The sequence below is a fragment of the Apodemus sylvaticus genome, chromosome 17 (assembly GCF_947179515.1).
Source record: "Apodemus sylvaticus chromosome 17, mApoSyl1.1, whole genome shotgun sequence".
Taxonomy (NCBI): Eukaryota; Metazoa; Chordata; class Mammalia; order Rodentia; family Muridae; genus Apodemus; species Apodemus sylvaticus.
In genome coordinates this window covers 58,075,885-58,096,968 of record NC_067488.1, presented here as the reverse complement: position 1 = coordinate 58,096,968, position 21,084 = coordinate 58,075,885, and the positions used below count along the sequence as shown (strand labels likewise).

Below are 21,084 nucleotides of genomic sequence, written 5' to 3'. Positions count from 1 at the left end.
CACCCTTAAAAATACTTTTCATATGAATGTAGTGGCACACCTGTACTCTGGCACTTAGGAGACTGAGGCAAGATTAGTTTAAGACCACCATGGGATACATAACAGGACCTTGTCTCAAAAAAAAGTATAGTAAATATCGCATAGCATTATGTTTTCATTTGACATGTTGAAAACCTTCTAGAAATGGATAGCGTGATGGTTATATACATATCCACATAATTAATGTTACACAACCACACACGTATACAGGGTTAAAATGGAAATTTTTATGCTACCCATTAACCAACCCTTTCCCTTTTCACTGAAGGCCTTTGTGACTCTGCGGCTTTGCCTATTCTAAGTACATCTCAGCACCATTTTTTGAAAGACTGTGCTTTTACCTTGAATTGCCTTTGCACTTTTGTTGAAAGTCGGCTGGCCCCATACGTGTGGTCTACTTATGGACTCTGTCTCTTCCATTGATCTATATTTATATGCTTTCTTCAGTATCACCCTGTTTAAGTTCTAAAATCTTATAGTAACTTTTGAAACAAGAGCCTATATAAATCCAACCACTTTGTCATTTTTAAATCATGTTGGTTAAATAATAAGTATCTTTAAAGCATTAGCTTGGGGGTTTTGTTGGATTCCTAAGGACGGGAGTGGGGGTTGTCTCTGACTCTTTTGCTTGCTTATGAGACCTTTTTCCTCCTACGGGGTTACCTCACCCTCCCTTGATAAGAGGCAGTCTTATATGCCTAATCTTATTCTATCTTGTTGTTATGCTATGTTTGGTTGATATCCCTGGGAGGCCTGCCCTTTTCTAAAAGGAAACAGAGAAGCAGTGGATTTGAAAAAGAGGAGAAGTGGGTGGGGCCTGGGAGGAGAGAAGGGAGCAGTGGGGACGCATTGTATGAAAGAAGAATAGATTATTTTAACTTACTAATGAATTTGAAAAAGAGCCCTAAAATTAAAAAAAATCTAAAATCTGACCTACACACCAAACATTGAAAGTGGTTTCAAAAAAAAAAGTAAAAATATTACAGAGAATTCTTCATGTCATAGTTTTTATTTGGTTGATTTGTTCTGAGACACAGTCTCTTTATGTAGTCCTCGCCATCCTAGAACTCAATGTGTAGACTAGGCTAGCCTCAGACTCACAGAGATCCACCTGAGTCTGCTGCCCTGGTGGTGGGATTAAAGATGTGTGCCGCCGAGCCTGGCCTCACGAGTGTTTTTTACTTGGATGATGTGTCTTTGCTTCAATTTAGAATGCTTTGGAATGATAGTTCCTTTTGTGTTTGAAATAATCTTTAATGGAACTGGAAATAAAATGTCTGCCTAATATTTTTAAGGAAAGGAAAGAACATTGCTAAAAGTATTTGAAAGGCACTTGCTTAGCATTTGTGAGACCCAGGGTTCAATCCTCAGGATTGATGGAGAACAGGAACCAAGACCAATTTTCTCACCAGAAAAAAAAAATTAGGTTATACAATAAACATACTGAGAAAGAGAAAAAGACACAGACTTGATTTGGTTGTGCTATATGAGTTTCCAAATAATGTGCTGTACAAAACAAATAAGAATTTTCATTTGTCAACATTAGAACCATTCAAGAAAAGTATTCCAAAATACAAGCATGGTGGTAGCGAGAAGGGGTGGGAGTGAGATGTGCTAGTACAAGATGGTAGGCCTGGCTAGCACTTAGAGACTCAGGCGGGAGGGCCAGAAGGTCAAGGTCATCCTCAGCTACATAGTAAGTTCAAGGATAGCCTGGGCTACATGGGATCCTGTCTCAAAAAAAAAAAAAGAACTAGCAAGAAGGTGGCACTTGACACCAAGCCTGGCAGCCTGAGTGACCTGGGGTCTTTTCTCAATAAGTTGTCCTTTGAGCTCTGCCTGCACACATGTGCACAAGGAAAAAAAAGTTTAAAAAAATTAAGAGGGATTAAAACACAGAATTCTAGTTTCTATCACTTAAAAAAAGAGACCCCAGCACTTGAAAGGTTAAAGCCGAAGGATCAGAAAATTTATGTCCAGCGTAGGATACATTGTCTAGTTTGCTTAGTGTTTGTTTATTTTGTTTCTTTGTTGAGATCAGCTCTCTCTTGCATATGAAGTTATCTTGGAATCCTCTGTATATATAGCCCTTGCTGGCCTCAATTAGTGGTGATCCTCCTGTCTCAGCCTCCCAGTGCTGGGATTACAGGCAGATACCACCATGCTCAGCTTTAATTTATGTTTTTTAAAGGTGGGGGGTATTGTAAGGTCTTAATATATAGTCCCAGCTGGCCAGGGACAGGGTCACTTTATAAGCTAGACTGGCTTGAAATTCAAAGAGATCTGCCTGCCTCTCTCTTCCAAGCTCTGGGTTCGAAATCCTGCATTATCTTGCCTAGTGAATTTTTAAAATCTTATGGAATTTAAAAAAGAAATACATTTAGATCTTTTGTAATTTTATTTGTTTGGTGGGTATGTGCACGTGTTTGTGTGTGTGTGTGTGTGTGTGTGTGGTGTCTGTCTGTCTTTGGTTTTTGTTGTTGTTGTTGTTGTTGTTGTTGTCGTCGTCGTCGTCATTTGTAACAGACTTTCACTCTGTAGTTATGACTAGCCTGGCTACTCTCAAACTTGAGGCAATCCTATTGCCTCTGACTTCCAAGTGCTGGCTAATCTTCATCTACAGGAACCTGGAGGAGTCAAATTCAGTTCCAGAGGTAATTATCATTTGCTCCTGCCAGATGCCTCTGGGTTACCAACCTAAAACTCAATTGCAAACTACCCAGGTCACTAATATTTACCCATTTAAGTATAAATCTATACTTGCATTTTTAAGTGAAATTTTATTTTCATCTGGTGAGTGGTAACAAATGTTTTTTAATTATTCATTTTATTTGTGTGGGTGTTTTACCTGCATTAACGGATGTCATATGCAGTCATTGCCTGCAGAGGCTAGGAGAGGGAATTAGATATCCTCAGATGGTAGTTATAGATGGTTGTAAGCTACCATGTCGGTGCTAGGGATTAAACTTGAGTCCTCCAGAAAAGCAACAAGTACTCTTAACCAGTAAGTTACCTCTTCAGCTCCCCAAATTATTCATTTTTCTTTCCTGAAAATCAACTTCTTTTTCCTCATCTTTCCAGTACTTACTGACGTGGACACCTTTTTTCCAACTTCTGGCCGCATTCTTTTCTCTTGCCTCCTATGTATCCCTAAAACCCCCGACCTTAAGATCCTGGTGTGGAGAATGTTCCAGATTTCATACTAGTTTTCTCTATTGGTTTCAATTTCCTCTATACTTCATATCTTTCAAGCTGGGATACACACACACACACATAAAATAATAATTATTAAAATTTTAATTGGCATTTTCAATAAGAGGTATACTGGCTGGTTCTGTGTGTCAACTTGACACAGGCTGGAATTATCACAGAGAAAGGAGCTTCAGTTGGGGAAGTGCCTCCATGAGATCCAGGTGTGGGGCATTTTCTCAATTAGTGATCAAGACTGGCGGGCCCAGTCCATTGTGGGTGGTACCATCCCTGGGCTGGTAGTCTTGGGTTCTATAAGAAAGCAAGCTGAGCAAGACAGGGGAAGCAAGCCAGTAAGAAACATCCCTCCATGGCCTCTGCATCAGCTCCTGCTCCCTGACCTGCTTGAGTTCCAGTCCTGACTTCCTTTGGTGATGAACAGCAGTGTGGAAGTGTAAGCTGAATAAACCCTTTCCTCCCCAATTTGCTTCTTGGTCATGATGTTTGTGCATGAATAGAAACCCTGACTAAGACAGGAGAGCTGTAGATTACATTGTTGGAAATGGTCTCTTTAAATTTATCAACCATATTCAGTACATATAACTGCTAGGTGATTTTTTTCAAAGAGACAATAAATAAATAAATAAATAAACAAACAAACAGAATTTTGTCTTGTTTATTTGTTATTGTTACGGTAGTGGGGATTGAATAGAGGACTTTTGTGTACTGGACAATTATACTACCATTAAGCTCTTTTCCTAACCCACATTCTGTTTTTTGTTTTGTTTTGTTTTGTTTTTTTAATTCTAAAATAAAATATTTTTATTTTTAAAGATGGATTCCTTTTACTATAATTACTTTAGAGATTAAAAGAATCAAACACAAGCAAGAAAATAAAAAAAAATCAAAGCACATTACCTATAAGTAGATATTATTGGATGAAAGTTAATATTGCTCCAAAATGAAGAATGCACAGATAGATTAATACAGAAGAAAATTTTAAAAGTAGAAAAAAAATACTATGCTTACTGAATACTTACTGAATAAGATGAACCTGAAATACCAATACATAACTTCCAGATAAACCAGTTATGAAAGTGTCTTACTCGATTCAAGGAAGAAGTTATAAAATCTACAAAACTAGGGTCATTATTTTAAAACTATTTCTGGCTAAACAAATGATACCTCATTCTTTGAGTCCATTTATTCTGGCTGATTGATATTTTAAACACATTCTGTATTTTACAACATTAATTTCACACAATCCAAGTTACAAAACAGTGGTAGTAATCAAATTCATGTGGCCATTTCACGCACTAAGAATGTAGACATCTGTCTAGCAAGTTACCTGCTCATCCTGAATTATTGTTATCATACAGTGCTGAAGATTAAACATAGGACTTTACCAGAGGATTATACCCAACTCTCATACACAAGATCTGATGCTAACCACAGCCCCTCAAATAATCCCCTGTGCTGTAATTCCTCAGGGCCTCTCTGCCTTAACAACTGTAAAATACAGGGTTCTGTTAGATCATAGACCCATGTGTGGCCAGTTTGAACAGGAAAAGATTTAATCAAAGCAAATAGTTTCTGTGGAATCCTTGGAAGGTGTGATGGCTTGAGTAAGAACAGCCATATATTTGAATATATGCCACAGCGGATGGAACTGTTTGGGAAGGATCAGGAGGCGTGGCCTTGTTGAGAGGGGCGTGTAACTAGAGGTCAGATTTCAGATTCCGAAATTCCATGCCATTCCCAGTTAGCCCTCTCTCTCCCTTCTACTTGTAAGTTTAATTTTTCGATCCTTACTTTTAATGATGGTTCTTAAACACTTTATAGCCCACCACCTACCAGAGGTAGTAGAAAAAAAAAGGATTCTGGGAGTGTGAGGGGTAAGGGGCAGTGGACCTGTTTAAAAAGGTTCTCTGGAGCAATTCCCATCTGTGTTGTCTGGTTAGCAGGCAGCGGCAGCTGGATCCACTCGCAAACACTTCACGGATACACCAGCAGTCCACTTTGGTAGAGCCAGGGTAGAAACAGTGGTAACATGACCTAGCAGAGGCAGCCAGGCCTCAGCCTTGGCTCCAGTCAGCAGGAGGGACCAACGGAAACACCAGGAGTTCTCAGCTGTGCCTCTCTCAGGAAAGCAAAGATCAGTGAAGAATCAGACCCACAAGCCATGCACTGCTAGCTGTACAGGCGAGCCAAGCTCTGTCTCCATCATTCTGTGGAGTCCTATTTATACCCTCCAAATATCATGGATCCTCCACACGCCCTGCCTCAGCACTGTCTTTCCTTAGCAGCCAATCAGCCTGAGCAATCTGCAGAGTCCTGACAAACACAGCTCAACTACACAATGTAAGGCAGAGCGATGCAGGTGTGCTGTTAGCAAAAAATCCTCCATCGTGTGTCCTTTCGCGTGTTTGCTTTAGCAGAACATCCTCCCTCCTGTGTCTGCTTCAGTGAAACGTCCCTTCAGGAGTCTGCCTTAGTCTTTCACCCGTGTCCACTTGAGAAAAACCTCCCTTCATGCATCTGTCCCAGCAAAGCATCATCCAACATAACCTTTCAGAGGGTCTATAAATGCTGGGGCCCTAAGAGGTGGGATGGGTTGTTGGCTGTTTGGTATGGGTTATTGGTGGCAGTTTGTTAAGTAGTCTCACAAAAAAAGAAACAACGAGAAGAAATTAAATATCTACATGGCAAAGATCAAACTTGCCCAAAGAAACTTGATGCCCCTAATCAGCAGGAAGTAGTCCCACAATACCTTTGCCCCCTTTCCAACCCCTGACTTTATTCAGAGATCTCTTTCCTGAGTCATTTAGGAACTCCTTCTTTTCTCTCTTGTCTAGTGCTAGGAGGTTGAAAGAGATAGAGAAAGGTGGAATAAAGAAGAACCTACAGAGTATCAAAGACTAGCTACAGGACTCCAACATGCCTTTAAATCTACATATCAAAAATGCTTTCAGGGCTGGAGAGATGGCTCAGTAGTTAAGAGCATTGGCTAGCCTTCCAGGGACAAGGGTTCAATACCCAGAACCCACTTGGCTATTTCAAACTGTCTGCAACTCAAGTCCCAGGGGAACTGGTGCCCTCTTTCAGACTTCTCAATCACACACACACACACACACACACACACACACACACACACACACGTGATGCACAGACATATATGCCAACAAAAGACCCATACACACAATAAAATAAAATAATTTTTAAAAATATTTTAGTGATATAGTTCCTTTAGCGAGGTTCCTAAATGACTAAATGGAGAAAAAAAATCCACAGTCCTTACCTATGTCGTGGTGTAGGCTTAATATGAACAGTAAATAAATACCAATCGTAAGCCACTGAGGTTTGATGTTTGCTCACTTGATACAGGAGGGAAACACAGCAACTTTCCGAGCCCATAAGACAAAGGCACTGAGAGGAATGGAATCACTCCAGGGGACATGACTGGTGTAGCAACTTGGTATAAAAGCTGAATATCACCGCTCTCTGGTCATGTTTACTTAGCATGTGCAAGGATTCTGGGTTTTCATCTCCAGCATTATAAAATAACACACAAAAAGAGAACTTGAGAGCTCTTTGACTCAGAAGAGTGAGGACTGGGAAATTAACATAGGATGTTCATTTCTCTACGTCCATGTTAAGTCCCAGCCTGGCATGGTGAATCAAGCCAGAGTTGCAACTATATTACTAGGGAGGCTGAAGTAGAAGGGTCAGTTGAGTCCATGAGTAGATGTGGCAAGACAGAAACAGCAGATGATGCATCAGCTGACCTCCAAAGAATGCCCTTCTGGCCAGCGAACTCAAGGGCACCATTGTTTGCTAAGGACTATCAAACTCCTAGCCAATGCCAATAACCCCTGAGTCCCTGGAATCTCTTCCCCTAAGACATGTCTTTTCTGCCTAAAGCCTGTATTTCCCTTGGGAGGGGGCGGTGGTGGTGGCCTTGAATGTCTCAGTCAGGATTGGCACTCAGTAGAGGCCTCCAGATCCAGGAATGAGTCATATCCAGGAATTGCTCCATTGTGTCGCAGCCAAACCCAGGACATATTCCTAGAACCCGGATCTCTTCCGCCTTCCCTAGTGTGACTTTCGGTTTTGTCCCAGGCTAGGGTGACTTTATGGCTAGTGAGTCAGAGGGGTCTGGGGCTACACAGCACTGCTTGTCTGTCAGGGTGACCTCTGGAGTCCTAATCACAGGGCCTCTTGCCCATCAGTGTCTCTTCACTCCTTCACTCTGCTTCTTGACTGAGTTTCTACTTCATTCTTGCCCAACAATCAGCTTCCCCAGAGCTGTCCAAGGATGTTGTTGCTCTTTACATGTGTGTGGGGTGTGTGTGTGTAATATATATGTATAACCGTGTGTATAAACATAGAGGACAGAGATAAAGCTTCCTTTATCGATTTCCTTTTTATTTTTGTTTGTTTAGAGATAGGGTTTCTGTGTATCCCTGGCTGACCTGGAACTCACTCTGCAGACTAGGCTAGCCTGGAACACGGAGCTCCACCCACCTCTGCCTCCCAAGTGTTAGGAATTAAAGGTGTGCCCCACCACCTCCTGGTTTTTCCTCCTTATTTTCTTGAGACAGTCTCTCTCACTGAACCTAGAACTTACTGTCTTATCTAGACTGGTTGGCAGCAAGCCCCCAGAACCCACCTGTCTCCATCCCTCCCCTAGCTCTGCAGTTATAGAAGCTCTAGCCTCCCAGGTTTTATGTAGGTACTAGGACCTGAACTTGGGTCCTCAGGCCTGCATAACATAAACTTTTCCCATGGAGTTGCGTTCCCCTCAACACACACCCACCGTATACCTCTTAATGTCTTGAAGGGCATCCTCCAGCCTCCATCAGGAAACAGCCGAGCCAAAGATGCCCAATACACACTCCTTGGGCATGTGGTGTCTTTTTCTCTACTAAACCAAGGAACTTCTAATATGATACTATCATTCGTGCAGATTTCTTGAACCCTGGCTTTAATTACCCAAATAGAAACAGTCCTTCCAGCCATTCTAATCACCCTCACATTCCAAAATCTATGATCACTGAACGATCACTGTCTGATTCTGGGGAACAACTCCTTCCAATGTCTATTCTTTGAGTCTTTGTCGAATGAGACTTGTAAAATGGTAGAGTTATTTTGGTGTTCAAGCTTTCCTTCCCCTGACTCACTTTAAATATCTCCTGCCCTATTCGGAAAGAAAGATCTGGTTATTGATCCCTTGGTGCTTCATTTCACAGCCTTTGCATGTCTCGGGCCCTTGAACTTGCACAGCATACATTGGTAGCCATATCTCAACTCACCCTCATTACAGCTACGCTGGCTCTACATGGAGGCTGGTGGCTAACGTTGCTCTCAGCTCTAACGCTCATCGTAGTTACTTTGGAGCCTGGCTCTGTTTGGGAATGGGATGTCCTTCTTGTGAGCTCTCTTTAGTTCTTTGAAAGTACCGGGAAAGAATTTTGTTGTGGCAGAACCAGCATTCCTAATAAAATGCTTACATTTTTTTCATTTTTCTATAATGTTATAAACTGCAATCGTGGTAGGTCTTACACGTGGAAACTTGCCGTTCCCTGCCCAGCAAGCTGCTGTCATGCACAGGTCGGCTGATTACCAGAGGTTATTGCTGTCTGTGTCACCTGACAGAAATTCTGATTCTTCCTCTGAGTATATGTCTGAAGGGGCCTCTGAGGTTCCTTCCTTCTATTGGAGAGTATGACAAAGCCTGACCCCTTATTATAACTCAGTTGAAAATTTGCCTTCAGCAGACCCCAAAACCCCACACAGTCAGCCAGGTAGGTCTCCAATAGCTTTTATCTAACACATTTGCTCTCCTGGAAGAATTACCCTTGTTGGCCCTGATCAGCACCGTACAGCTCAACACCTATACATAACAATGACGTTATGGAGGGGCAGTAGGGTAGAGAAGGTGTAGACCTGATACCTCCTAGGTCCCCACATAAGCTGGTACAAGAACAGCCACAGAACTCTACTCCCAGTGTTGCAACTCAGTCACCCCATCTTACCCCCAGGCAGAGGCCTCTCCCATCCCTTTCCAAGGTACAGAACTAAGAGACCTGCCACTCGTTGCAAGGCTCCTTTCTCAACGGTGGGCAGTGGGCGTTTGTCCAAAATTAGCAATGCCTGAGGCATCATCTGAAGCCACTTCCTGAACCCTAGCAGGCGACTTCCAACTGGGGCTCTGTGGTTTAAAAAAGGAGAGAGAGTTCACATCTCTAAAGGCAGGTTGGCCTTCGGAGCTCGGCTTTGAACAGGGCTGGCGGCACACAGATAACTCTTTCCGTGTTTTCCACCGCTCTAGGTCAGAGCTGAGCCCAAGCAGCCTTCACATGTACAGACACCTGAGTCCTCGAGAACCCAGGAGAAAAGTACCACAATTTGCATCACATCACAACCCCACACCAGCTCTCCAGAGAATAATGGGCAGGCCCTGGGGTAGTTCCCCAGCAAGCTGCTGAGAGAAAGTGCTTTTGGTTGATTCCTTTCAAATTACAATTCACAGTGGCCACCAGCTGGGAGAGATCCAAATACAGTTTCAAAGATTTCTGGGCCACAGAAGAGCTTTCTGTCCTGACTCTAAATAGAAGGACTACAGGCAACCCCCAGCCATGCACAAGCCCAGAAACCATGCTGGAATGTGACACTGACAGTCACTGACTGAAGATTGCCCACATGCCATTCCCCCATACTTCACATGAAGGTCTACAGTCAGATCCAGCTCCTTTCTGTGCCATTTCTGGGGTCTCTGCCTTTCAAACTTTGCTCCTGCAGTTTCTTGCCCAGACAGCCAGGCTTCAGTGGAGAAAAAAAAAAAAATCAATGACCAATGTACTCTGCATTCCGAACCACCCTCACCCTCACTCTGCCTGCTAGAGGGCACTTTGAACCCCGTGTCACATGATGTCTGCTCCTGACCTAAGCCTGTGTTGGATCACTGGGTGAACAGGGTCATATCTCTCAGGTGAATGTGAGTCCTGACCCCCTACTGTAGTCGGGAGACCCTTCCAGAACCCTGTTTATCTCCCCCTGGCCCCAGCGTTCTCCTTCCTGGGTGTTCAGGTCATGACCATCTTGATGCCCGGTCTTAGAGGGCCACTCTATCTTGTGGAGGAATCAAAGGCCAAGAATCTGGAGAAGTTGCTTCCCTAGGAACAGCCACCTGCAAGGAAATACCCTGGAAGAGACTTGCTCCGGAAAAGTGACTCAGGTCAGGGGCTTTTGGGGGCGGGGAGATCTGGGAAGCCCAGTTACCCGGACCTTTAGATGTTACAGTGCACTAAGAACACACCCTTCCACCCTCTGGGGAATAATATATCAGTTATTCTCCCGTAACAATTAAAACTGGTGAGGAAAAAAAAAAGGTTAAGTTCAAGAATGTATAAATGAAGAGTTAGAAACAAGTCAGTTTGTCTTCCCATTAGTTCTTCAATACTAATGTTCCCTAAGTTATACCACACAGGGACCCAACAACACACACACACACACACACACACACACAACCTTATTAAACGCCAGATACGCGTGTAGAAGGCAAAGGATTTTTAAAGAATTTGATAGATTGTGTTTCACAAAATTCCCCAAAGGTGATTGTGAGCCAAAAAAATAAATAAATAAATAAATAAATAAATAATAAAAAAAAAAACCAGCAGCCAATCCGATCTGTCTTCCAGATTTGTTTCAGTCAGACTCCATGGTTTCCCTCTTTGCTCAGTCAGAAGGGGGGTGCTGAGGTCTTTTCAACAAGGATCCCTGAATGTCTCAGCAGAGGAAATGAGACAAACAAACCACCATTCCCATTCGCCAGAGGAACTCCGGACACGCATTTAAGAGCGACACAGCAGGAGAGCCAGATAATTGCGGTGCTATATTGCTAGGCAGGCCAGCAGCCGAGCCTACTGCGCAGGAGCAAAGAGCGTAAGGTTACCAAGCCCTGCACGGGACACCCCAACCGGCGCAGATAAGGGTCGGGAGCGCGCGAGCCTTACCCCATCCCGCCCGGGTCCCAGGTCTGCAGCAGCCCCACCCCAGAAGAGTCCTATAGGCACGCAAACCCCGCCCAGCTCGGCTCCCCAGCTCCGCTCCGCCTCGCCCCGCCCCGTCCCAGCCCCATCTAGCCCCGACTCCGTACGACTCCGTACCGCCCCGTCCCAGAGCCCGCCCTTGTCGGTCAGCGTCACGTGACCGTGGGCGTATCCTAGACGGCCGGAGACCGACACTGTCTACGACCAGTTCCTCAGTTCCGAACCGCCCTTGTCCCATGGCGCCGGAGCCTCCCGAGTCAATGTGAAGTGACGTCTGCTTCTGATCCCAAGCCTGTGCTGTCATCTCTGGGTGAACAGGGTCAGATCCCCGCGCGTGGAGTTAAAGAAGCCCTGATCCTTTAGGGGCTCTGTGGAGTTACACCCCAGGCCACCCCCACTTCCGAGTTCTAGCAGATTCGCAGGAGCTTCAGAGAGTGGACCTACAGACAGGAGGAGTATTTGGGTTTGGGGTCTCAGGGGAGGAGGAGGGCTCGGGCCTGGGGCCTCAGGTGGGGGCTGGCCTGGGCGCTCAAGGAGCCAGCCTGCTGGAATCGCTCTGCCTTCCCTATCAAGGGACTGAGGACACAGGCTCATCTGTACCCCTGCCATGGGGGCCCTGGGGACCCTCTTTTTGGCACTGGCTGCAGGCCTGAGCACTGCCAGCCCACCTAACATCGTTCTGATCTTTGCTGATGACCTGGGCTATGGGGACCTTGGCTCCTATGGGCACCCCAGTTCTACAACCCCCAACCTGGATCAGTTGGCTGAAGGGGGACTGCGGTTCACAGATTTCTATGTGCCTGTGTCTCTGTGCACACCATCTCGGTGAGTGAGGGACCTTTACTCCCCTCCCCCTCACCTCCCCTCCCACCATCCCATTTCCATCTCTCTGTGGGTATGTCCACAATTCTCCCTCTGTGCTCATCTCTGTGGGACTCACAGATTATGGACAATGTGGTTTGTACTACAGGGCTGCCCTCCTGACTGGCCGGCTCCCAGTTCGATCAGGCATGTACCCTGGAGTTCTGGGGCCCAGTTCCCAAGGGGGCTTGCCCTTGGAGGAGGTGACTTTGGCCGAAGTCCTGGCTGCTCGAGGCTATCTTACAGGGATGGCTGGCAAGTGGCATCTTGGAGTGGGGCCAGAGGGGGCCTTCCTGCCCCCACATCAGGGCTTCCATCGATTCCTGGGCATCCCATACTCCCATGACCAGGTACAAACCACCTCAATCCTCCGCTGCCCACGAGTCCACATACCAACTGTACCCTAACCCATAGCTAGACCTCCCTCACAGGAACTGCTTTCTGCTCTCTCTCTCCCCAGGGCCCCTGTCAGAACCTAACCTGCTTCCCACCAGACATCCCCTGCAGTGGTGGCTGTGACCAAGGCCTAGTTCCCATCCCACTGCTAGCCAACCTGACTGTGGAGGCCCAGCCCCCTTGGCTGCCTGGATTGGAGGCCCGGTATGTGTCTTTCGCCCGAGACCTCATGGCTGATGCCCAGCGCCAGGGCCGACCATTCTTCCTGTACTACGCTTCCCACGTGAGTGACCCTGGCCCCGCCCCCTGGATGCCCAAGACCTGTACCCAGTGCTGACTCCTGTCTCTGCCCCCAGCACACCCACTACCCTCAGTTCAGTGGACAAAGCTTCACCAAGCGCTCAGGTCGTGGGCCATTTGGGGACTCCCTGATGGAGCTGGATGGAGCTGTAGGGGCCTTGATGACAGCCGTGGGGGACCTAGGTCTGCTGGGAGAGACACTGGTCATCTTCACTGCAGATAACGGGTACGAGTGGGAGCAAGGGGTACTCTATCGTAGGCCAGGACTCTAGGGTCCATCCACCCTAGCTGTTTGTTGAAGATTGGTATAAAAGGCTTGAGCGGTGATCCACAGGGTCACACCCATGGGAGCCACGGGTAGGCAAGGAAGGGAATAGGCAAGATTATGTACTTTGAAATATGGGGCTAGTGCCACCAGCAGTGGGTCAGGCCCCTTAGTCTCTCGCCACTGATGACTTCCTTGTGTGTCCCAGTCCTGAATTGATGCGTATGTCCGACGGCGGCTGCTCTGGTCTCTTGAGATGTGGAAAAGGAACAACTTTTGAAGGCGGTGTCCGAGAACCTGCCCTGGTCTACTGGCCAGGTCACATTATTCCCGGTCAGTCCCCTGGCCCTCTATTTGTAGACTCTTGGCCCCATCTCCCTAGCCATCTCCTTGATGGTGAACCGAGTGGCCAAACAACCATCTGTCCACAGGGGTAACCCACGAACTAGCCAGCTCTCTGGACCTGCTGCCCACCCTGGCAGCCCTGACAGGGGCTCCACTGCCCAACATCACCTTGGATGGTGTTGACATCAGCCCCTTGCTGCTAGGCACAGGCAAGGTAGGGCCAATAATCCCTTGACCCCAACTCCACTGCCCCCCATACTAGTCCTCCTTTAGGGATGAGTCTGGGCCGTGCCAGAGTCCATGCCTCTTGTCTCCCTTGATGAGTGGTCTTTGAGCATCACCACTCAGGATCTTGAGTGGGCCAAGGGGAGGGGGTTCACAACAGGGTGTTCAGAGGTCTCTCCTACCCAGTCATCCTAACTTTTCCTTCAGAGCCCCCGGAAGTCTGTCTTCTTCTACCCGCCCTATCCAGACGAAATCCACGGAGTCTTCGCTGTTCGGAATGGGAAATACAAGGCTCATTTCTTTACCCAGGGTACCTCGCTTCTCTTCCTGGCTTCTCCCCCCCCCCCCTCAACCCCAACCCCGCTGCTGACCCCAACCCCCAACTGCTCTGTCCTCTGCCTCTTCTTGTGTAAAAAGCTGACCCTCCTCCCCAGGCTCCGCCCACAGCGACACCACTGCAGATCCCGCCTGTCACGCTGCCAACCTTCTCACAGCTCATGAACCCCCACTGCTCTATGACTTGTCTACGGACCCTGGTGAGAACTACAATCTTTTGGAAAGTATAGAGGAGGTCTCCCCAGAAGTTCTCCAGGCTTTGAAACACATCCAGATGCTCAAGGCCCAGTATGATGCAGCAATGACCTTCAGCCCCAGCCAGATAGCCAAGGGTGAGGACCCTGCCCTGCAGATCTGCTGTCAGCCCAGCTGCTCCCCCCACCCAGCCTGCTGCCGCTGCCCAGACTCCCAGTCCTGAGGGGACTGGAGAAATCACAGGGGTCCCTCAAGGGTAGCCCAGGACCCCTAACCCCTGTCCTCCGTGTGTGGTGATTCGCCAGAGGGACAGGGACAAGTGTGTAGTTTGTATCTGGTAATGTAATAACATCAGCTGAGACATGCAGGCGTGCTAATTCATCTAGTCCTTGTGGTAACTCTGAGATCTTTGCTATTCTGCTGTGCTACCAACAAGGACATTGAAGCCTAGGGAACCTCGTGGACCTGTCCAAATCCACTGTCACCTTACCAGAAAGCTTGAGCTAGGATTTGAACCCAGGCGTCCGGGGTCTGAAATTTGTTCCACCCTGGCGATCTGCGTGGGTCCATGGACACGTGGCTGAAGCATGGACACGCCCATTCGCAGAAACCACCGGGAGTGAGCTCAGGGGCCAGGAACTGCGAGGGAGGAGTGGTGAGGGCAGAGGGAACCCTGAAGATGCGAAGCCCCTGGGAGGGAGACAGGCTTTCCTCGAGACGCATCGTTAGAGGCCCTGGAACCGGCCACCTTGGTTCCTAAAGAAATCAGTTGTCTGGAATTAGGTGATAAACGGATCATTCCAGGTAGAGTTAAGGAACTGGGGACCCTGCTAGATCCCGGGAAGGACCATTAGCAGCTTCTGAGGCCGCCTCAGGGGGCTTACTTGCCTCTCTAGCTCTGAATTTCTCCTTTGTGCATCCTTCAAGTCTCTGCATCCTAATTTTCTACAAAAAAAAAAGTTGTCTACAAAGTAATATTTTAGAAACATCTATCAAGGGCCAATAAGATGACTGGGGGAGGGGGGCCGTGCTTGCCTTGCAAACCTGCCAATTGAGTTCAATCCCCAGACACTCCCCTGGAAAAGCCAGATGCAGTGGCTTTTCCACATCTGTAACCCCAGTATTCTTAGGGGAGGCAGGTAGAAAGAAAGGAGAATTGTCCAGAATCTTGCAGACCAGGTAGCCTAGAGTATACAGCTGGGTAGAAATAAGAGAGGCCCTGCCTCAACAAGACAGCAAGAGAACCAGATCCCCAAAGTTGTGTTCTGACCTCCGCATATGCCCTGTGGCCCACACATCTGAACTTACATACATCTCACACACACGCAAGCAACAGCAACAATAATAATAAATGTAAAACAAAACAACAACAAAAAAAAGCCTATTGGGTTGGAGTCCACCATGTTCAAATTCCAAACTCCTTCAGTGACCCACCATTTCCTTGGGCCCACCGCAAGCTGACCTGGGTGATCTCTTTACTGGCAATATTCTGCCTCAGATATTAGCCTCTGTAGAAAGGGAATTTTGACTGGCCACCCATGTTTTCCTGGTATAGTGTGCTGGCATGTTCAGGTATATATTACATCCCTAGTGCTCCTCAGTATTGGTCACATTAGAACGGTACCCTTAGAATGTGTCAATATCTCTAGCCAACTATGTTTGCCTTTTTTCAATGGGGGCAAAATTCCGGAGGGCAAGCCTGCAGCCTCTCCAGGGTGGCGACCAATCTGAACTGGTTACGTTACAGTAACCGGTCCAGGAGTAGCATGTGACAAGGAGTTCTGGTAGAAAAAGGTTGGAATGATCTGGGCAAAACCCTAATGTTAGCAAGTGTTGCTGATCCTGGATGGACTTATACAATTATTAAACCAGCTTGTCCAGCTGCCTGTCTGGAGGGCATCAAACTTAAAAAGTAAATCTTGCCTGTCGATGTTTCTGCTGGTTGAGCTATTTGTCTCCTGCAGCTGGTGTAGCCTGGCAGAAACGAGGCCTGAATGGAGAGCATGGTGCCTACTTGGAAGGGAGGGAATGCCTTGTGGTACCAGATGCTTGCCTGGGGCCCTCCGCATCTCCAGTTTCCATTATCTCTTCCATAACCTCTTATCTGGTTCTTATGAGAAACTACACTGAGCACACGCCAGGGTCTGCTGTGTCCCAGGCTGTGCGCACTGGTAGAGGAACCATCAGGAACCGATGCTGCCTTAAAGAGTTCCTTCATCACTTGTCTAAATGGAGGACTGGTCCCAGATGATTGGCACAGCTCAAGGTGAAGATAGAACTGAAACAGATGGGTTACCCATATCTCACATTCAAAATCCACAACAACACACACAAAACAACAACCAGTCCTCTATCAAAACCAATAAATACCAGCACCTGGCATAGGGTGTATTTAAATGCCGGTCCTATCATATTTACTTACACTGTAGTGCTGGAGCAAGGTGTCCTCAAAGGATAGCAATGAACTTGACACAGGAATGTTAGGTGCATGGGAAACTTCAGTGCCATAAAAACCATGGAATCTTGCAGAGCGTGGGGTGTGGGCATGGCCTAGAGAGAGAATAGGAAACCTGGGGGCGCTACAGTCTGAATAGGGGGTGACATGAAGCATGTGTGTAAGGCAGTCAATCTACACACTCGGGGATTTTCATATATCGTTCTGTGGCTTACACTTTAATAACACTGGTAGCAGTCCTTCACAGCGACAATCTTGGACATTTGAGGGCATAATCATGGAGTAAGAGTTGGCCGGGTAGTTTAGCTGCCAATGTGTCTCTGCCATGATGCATATGCATGCATAAGTGCTTGTTTCTCATTACTTTAGCCTACTGCAACATAGTCTCACATAGACACACTTGTGTGTACTTACGTGCGCCCACACAAATACACCAACATACCTACATACACGCATGTGCTTCGTGTGTGCACACATTCACACAGGCATAACATGGGTATTTATGCAGAGGCATGCATACAAATATAGGCATGTTCACACACGGACGACACAGGCACATGCACACACACACACACACATGCACTTGAATATATACACACATTCATATATGCACTCAGTTATGGCTCCCAGATTCTGTCCTAACGATTTCGATTTCACCACGGTTTCTGTGCAGTAATGAAGCAAGGTACCATCAAAGGACATCTTCCTTTATCATTTCTATGCTGAGGTGGGGGATGGAGGGTGGGGGGAGCCAACACCTTTCCCTAGCAGCCCAAACTGTCCTCTCCCGTGCATTTTCCCAGGTGACCAGAAGGGGGAGTAGAAAGAACGGTTTCATGGAATGTTTCATCCAATTCACCTTTTCTGAATGTTCTTAGTTACAAAAGTGGGTTTCAAAGAGGGCACACGTCACTGGGATAACTCCATTTTGTCCTTCTCTGGCTCTATTTTTTTACCTTTGAACTTTTAACCCTCCTGAGTCAATGTCTCCCTCGGTTACTTTGTACTGGAATGACAGGACTGATGAGAACGTCTTTACATCAAGGGATTCAAAACATCCCCAAACAGTTAAGTCTTGCCAGAGAGATCACCGCTTAAATGATGACGGTGGTCACTTCTCTAGAATCTCTTACAGAACAAAAACTGAAAACTCCTCCAGGAGAGACCTGACCAAGATCATCTCTCTGTTGTGTAATCTCTCAACCCCCCACCCCACCCCCACCCCTGTTCATTGCCCTTTTCTATAAAATCTCAAGTTCCTGTTAGCCTTTTGAAGACTGCCTCAAGATTATAGAACCCTCTTGCTCTGCACAACAGGGCTGCAAGTGATTAAATCCTTCTCTACTCACCCTTTTTATTGGTGTTTTGGGATGGGTGGCCAATCTGTCGGTACTCCTAGAACTAGATACTTTTGCGAGTAACAATGTATCATCAGGCCAGTCCAACACTCAGTAACCTTGGTCTGGGAACACAGTCCTGCCAAACCTAAACATTATTCTTTGCAGTGTTAAAATATTTAACCACACGGGTGGACCAGGAGGGGGATAAAATCTGTACTGTTAAAACAAAACAAACAAACAAAACAAAACAAAGCAAAGCAAAACAAAAAGAGCCGGGTGGTGGTGGTGCACACCTGTAATCCCAGCACTCTTGGAGGCAGAGGGAGGTGGATTTCTGAGTTCAAGGTCAGCCTGGTCTACAGAGTGAATTCCAGGACAGCCAGGGCTATACAGAGAAGCCCTGTCTCGGAAAAAAAAATTAACTCCTGTGGTTTTGTTCAGCACTAACCCTTGGATCACCATGAACACTCCCTTTAGGAGTCAAAAAGCCCTGTCTACCCATCAGTAACGAAGGAAGCTTACGTGTATTTGTGCTCCTCCGGGCTCTCTCCCGACCCTTTGTGGGAGGAAAAGTGTGTGGATGATACCATGATAACAAGGTGCCACTTGTTAATCACGGGTGCTGCTAGGTCACACATAAACCATCCATGAAGCCGTCTTGTAAGCACACTCCTAGGAGAGAGAGCTGGGTCCTCCCGCTCAGACAGCCTCCTTGGGAGGAATGAACATGAGGGAGAAAGGCTCTGGGGTCATCCAAACTACTTCACTCCCACGCCCAGGAGAGGAAGGACATTTGGAAGGGACTAGATTCATGACTCCACAGTCCTCACCGATCTGCACACACTACAACAAAATGGACCAAGAAGTACATTAGCCATTGGGTATCCAGAGCCTGCCCACCCCAGGAGCTTCTGATTCCCTGTGTAGACTTCAGCCCCTTACAGAAAGTGTATTTTTACTCCTGCACTTCAAGTGTCCCCTGGCAGAGCTAGATAGTGCCCTCAGAGGGCCAAACCCTTTTTAGTGGCTTTTGCTCTTCATTCCTTTAACCCCAATATCCTCCCAGTAAATTCCCTTTTAGACATTTGTACTGGTTAGTTTGTGATCATAGAATATTAGTTGACGCCAGGCGGTGGTGGCACACGCCTATAATCCCAGCACTTGGGAGGCAGAGGCAGGTGGATTTCTGAGTTCGAGCCCAGCCTGGTCTACAAAGTGAATTCCAGGACAGCCAGGGCTACACAGAGAAACCCTGTCTCGAAAAGAAGAAGAAGAAGAAGAAGAAGAAGAAGAAGAAGAAGAAGAAGAAGAAGAAGAAGAAGAAGAAGAGGAGGAGGAGGAGGAGGAGGAGGAGGAGGAGGAGGAGGAGGAGGAGAAGAAGAAGAAGAAGAAGAAGAAGAAGAAGAAGAAGAAGAAGAAGAAGAAGAAGAAGAAGAAGAAGAAGAAAAGAAGAAAAGGAAGAGGAGGAGGAGGAGGAAGAGGAGGAGGAGGAGGAGGAGGAGGAGGAGGAGGAGGAGGAGGAATATTAGTTGACACAGGAGGAAATTAAATACTCACACCCTAGCCTCCTACTCCCAACAAATGCTTGCTGGGAACCCAAGCACAGTGGTACAATATTGACAGAAGGCTCAGAGTTAGGTGCCATATTCAGGATGGAAGAACATAGGCCTTAGGGACCTCCCACCTTATCTTAGGAGAAGGGCCTTTCTGAGGAAGGAGCCATATCTAGACAGAATGACCTCCTCTTGTAGTATTCCAGATTGAATAACTGAGAGCAGCCCACTGTGGGCCGGTGTAAGCCTCTGTCTTCCAAGCAAGACCTGGCCATTTCCCCCACAAAACCAGAGCAGTTCCAATTACCTGCGTGAGATGAGACTCTCAAAAGTTAGGTTCTTCTAATATTCCATGGTGGAAGAGGAGGGGAGGGCCACCATTCTTTACTTACAAAGTGTCCTGGCTAAGTTTTTATCAACTTGATACAAGGGTCGCTTGGGAAGAGGGGATCGCAATTGAGAAAATGCTTCTGATGGATTGGCCTGGAGGCAAGCCTGTGTGCATTTTCTTGGTTAATGACTGATGTGGGCCCAGCCCACAGAGGTGGGCAGTGCCACACTGGTTTATATGAGGAAGCAGAGGAGCAGGCCAGTAAGTAGCAGCCCTCCACGGTACTGCCTCAGTCGCTGTCCTGACTTCCTTCATACTCCCCAGATGGCATCTCTAAACAGAATTTGTTTTTTCATTTTTCAACACAGGGTTTCTCTTCATAGCCCTAATTGTCCTGAAACTCACTCTGTAGACAAGGCTGGCCTTCAATTCAGAGATCCACTTGCCTCTGCCTCCTGAGTGCTGAGATTGAAGGTGTGAGCCACCATTGTCCGGCTTAAAATTTTTGATAAGTAAAATGCATTTTTCAGCCTTTCCCTTGACTTTAACTGTTATTTTTAAAGCTTCCTCTCAGTAGCTTTCAACTCATAATCTCTAACATACTATATATAATTTTCCACATTTCTCTTAATACTATCACTGTATTAAAGAATATCTACAAGCATATTTTTATATCATCTTAATATTCCAATTGTATAGATATACCTCAATTTAATAAACCCTGTTGCTCAGGAGTTAATTGCTTGTATACTTTCTTTTGGTTTTTTTTGTTGTTTCCATTTGTGTGTGGCTAGGCGCTGAACCCAAGGCTTCATGCAGGTTTCCACAAGTAAGAGTTCCAAAGTGTGATGGTTTGTATATGCTTGGCCCAGGAAGTGGCACTATTAGGAGGTGTGGCCTTGTTGGAGGGGGTGTGGCCTTGTTGGAGGGGGTGTGGCCTTGTTGGAGGGGTGTGGCCTTGTTGGAGGAGGTATGGCCTTGTTTGAGAGGGTGTGGCCTTGTTGGAGTGGGTGTGGCCTCGTTGGAGGAGGTGTGGCTTTGTTGGAGTGGGTGTGTCACTGTGAGTGTGGGATTTAAGACCCTACTCTCAGCTGCCTGGAAGCCAGTCTTCTAGCAACCTTCAGGTGAAGATGTAGAACTCTCAGCTCCTCTTGTATCATGACTGCCTGGACACTGCTGTGCTCTCGCCTTGATGATAATGGA

General features: G+C 46.7%; 1 protein-coding gene across 1 annotated transcript; it reads left to right on the top strand.

The window, feature by feature from the left end:
* The first annotated feature begins 11,428 nt into the window (after positions 1-11,428).
* Positions 11,429-14,583, top strand: Arsa (arylsulfatase A). The gene is made up of 8 exons (XM_052161015.1): positions 11,429-12,104; positions 12,250-12,490; positions 12,601-12,819; positions 12,893-13,062; positions 13,310-13,434; positions 13,533-13,660; positions 13,879-13,981; positions 14,106-14,583. The coding sequence occupies exons 1-8, from the start codon at positions 11,887-11,889 to the stop codon at positions 14,423-14,425; spliced, it is 1,524 nt and encodes a 507-aa protein (XP_052016975.1). The 5' UTR covers positions 11,429-11,886; the 3' UTR covers positions 14,426-14,583.
* Positions 14,584-21,084: the final 6,501 nt, after the last annotated feature.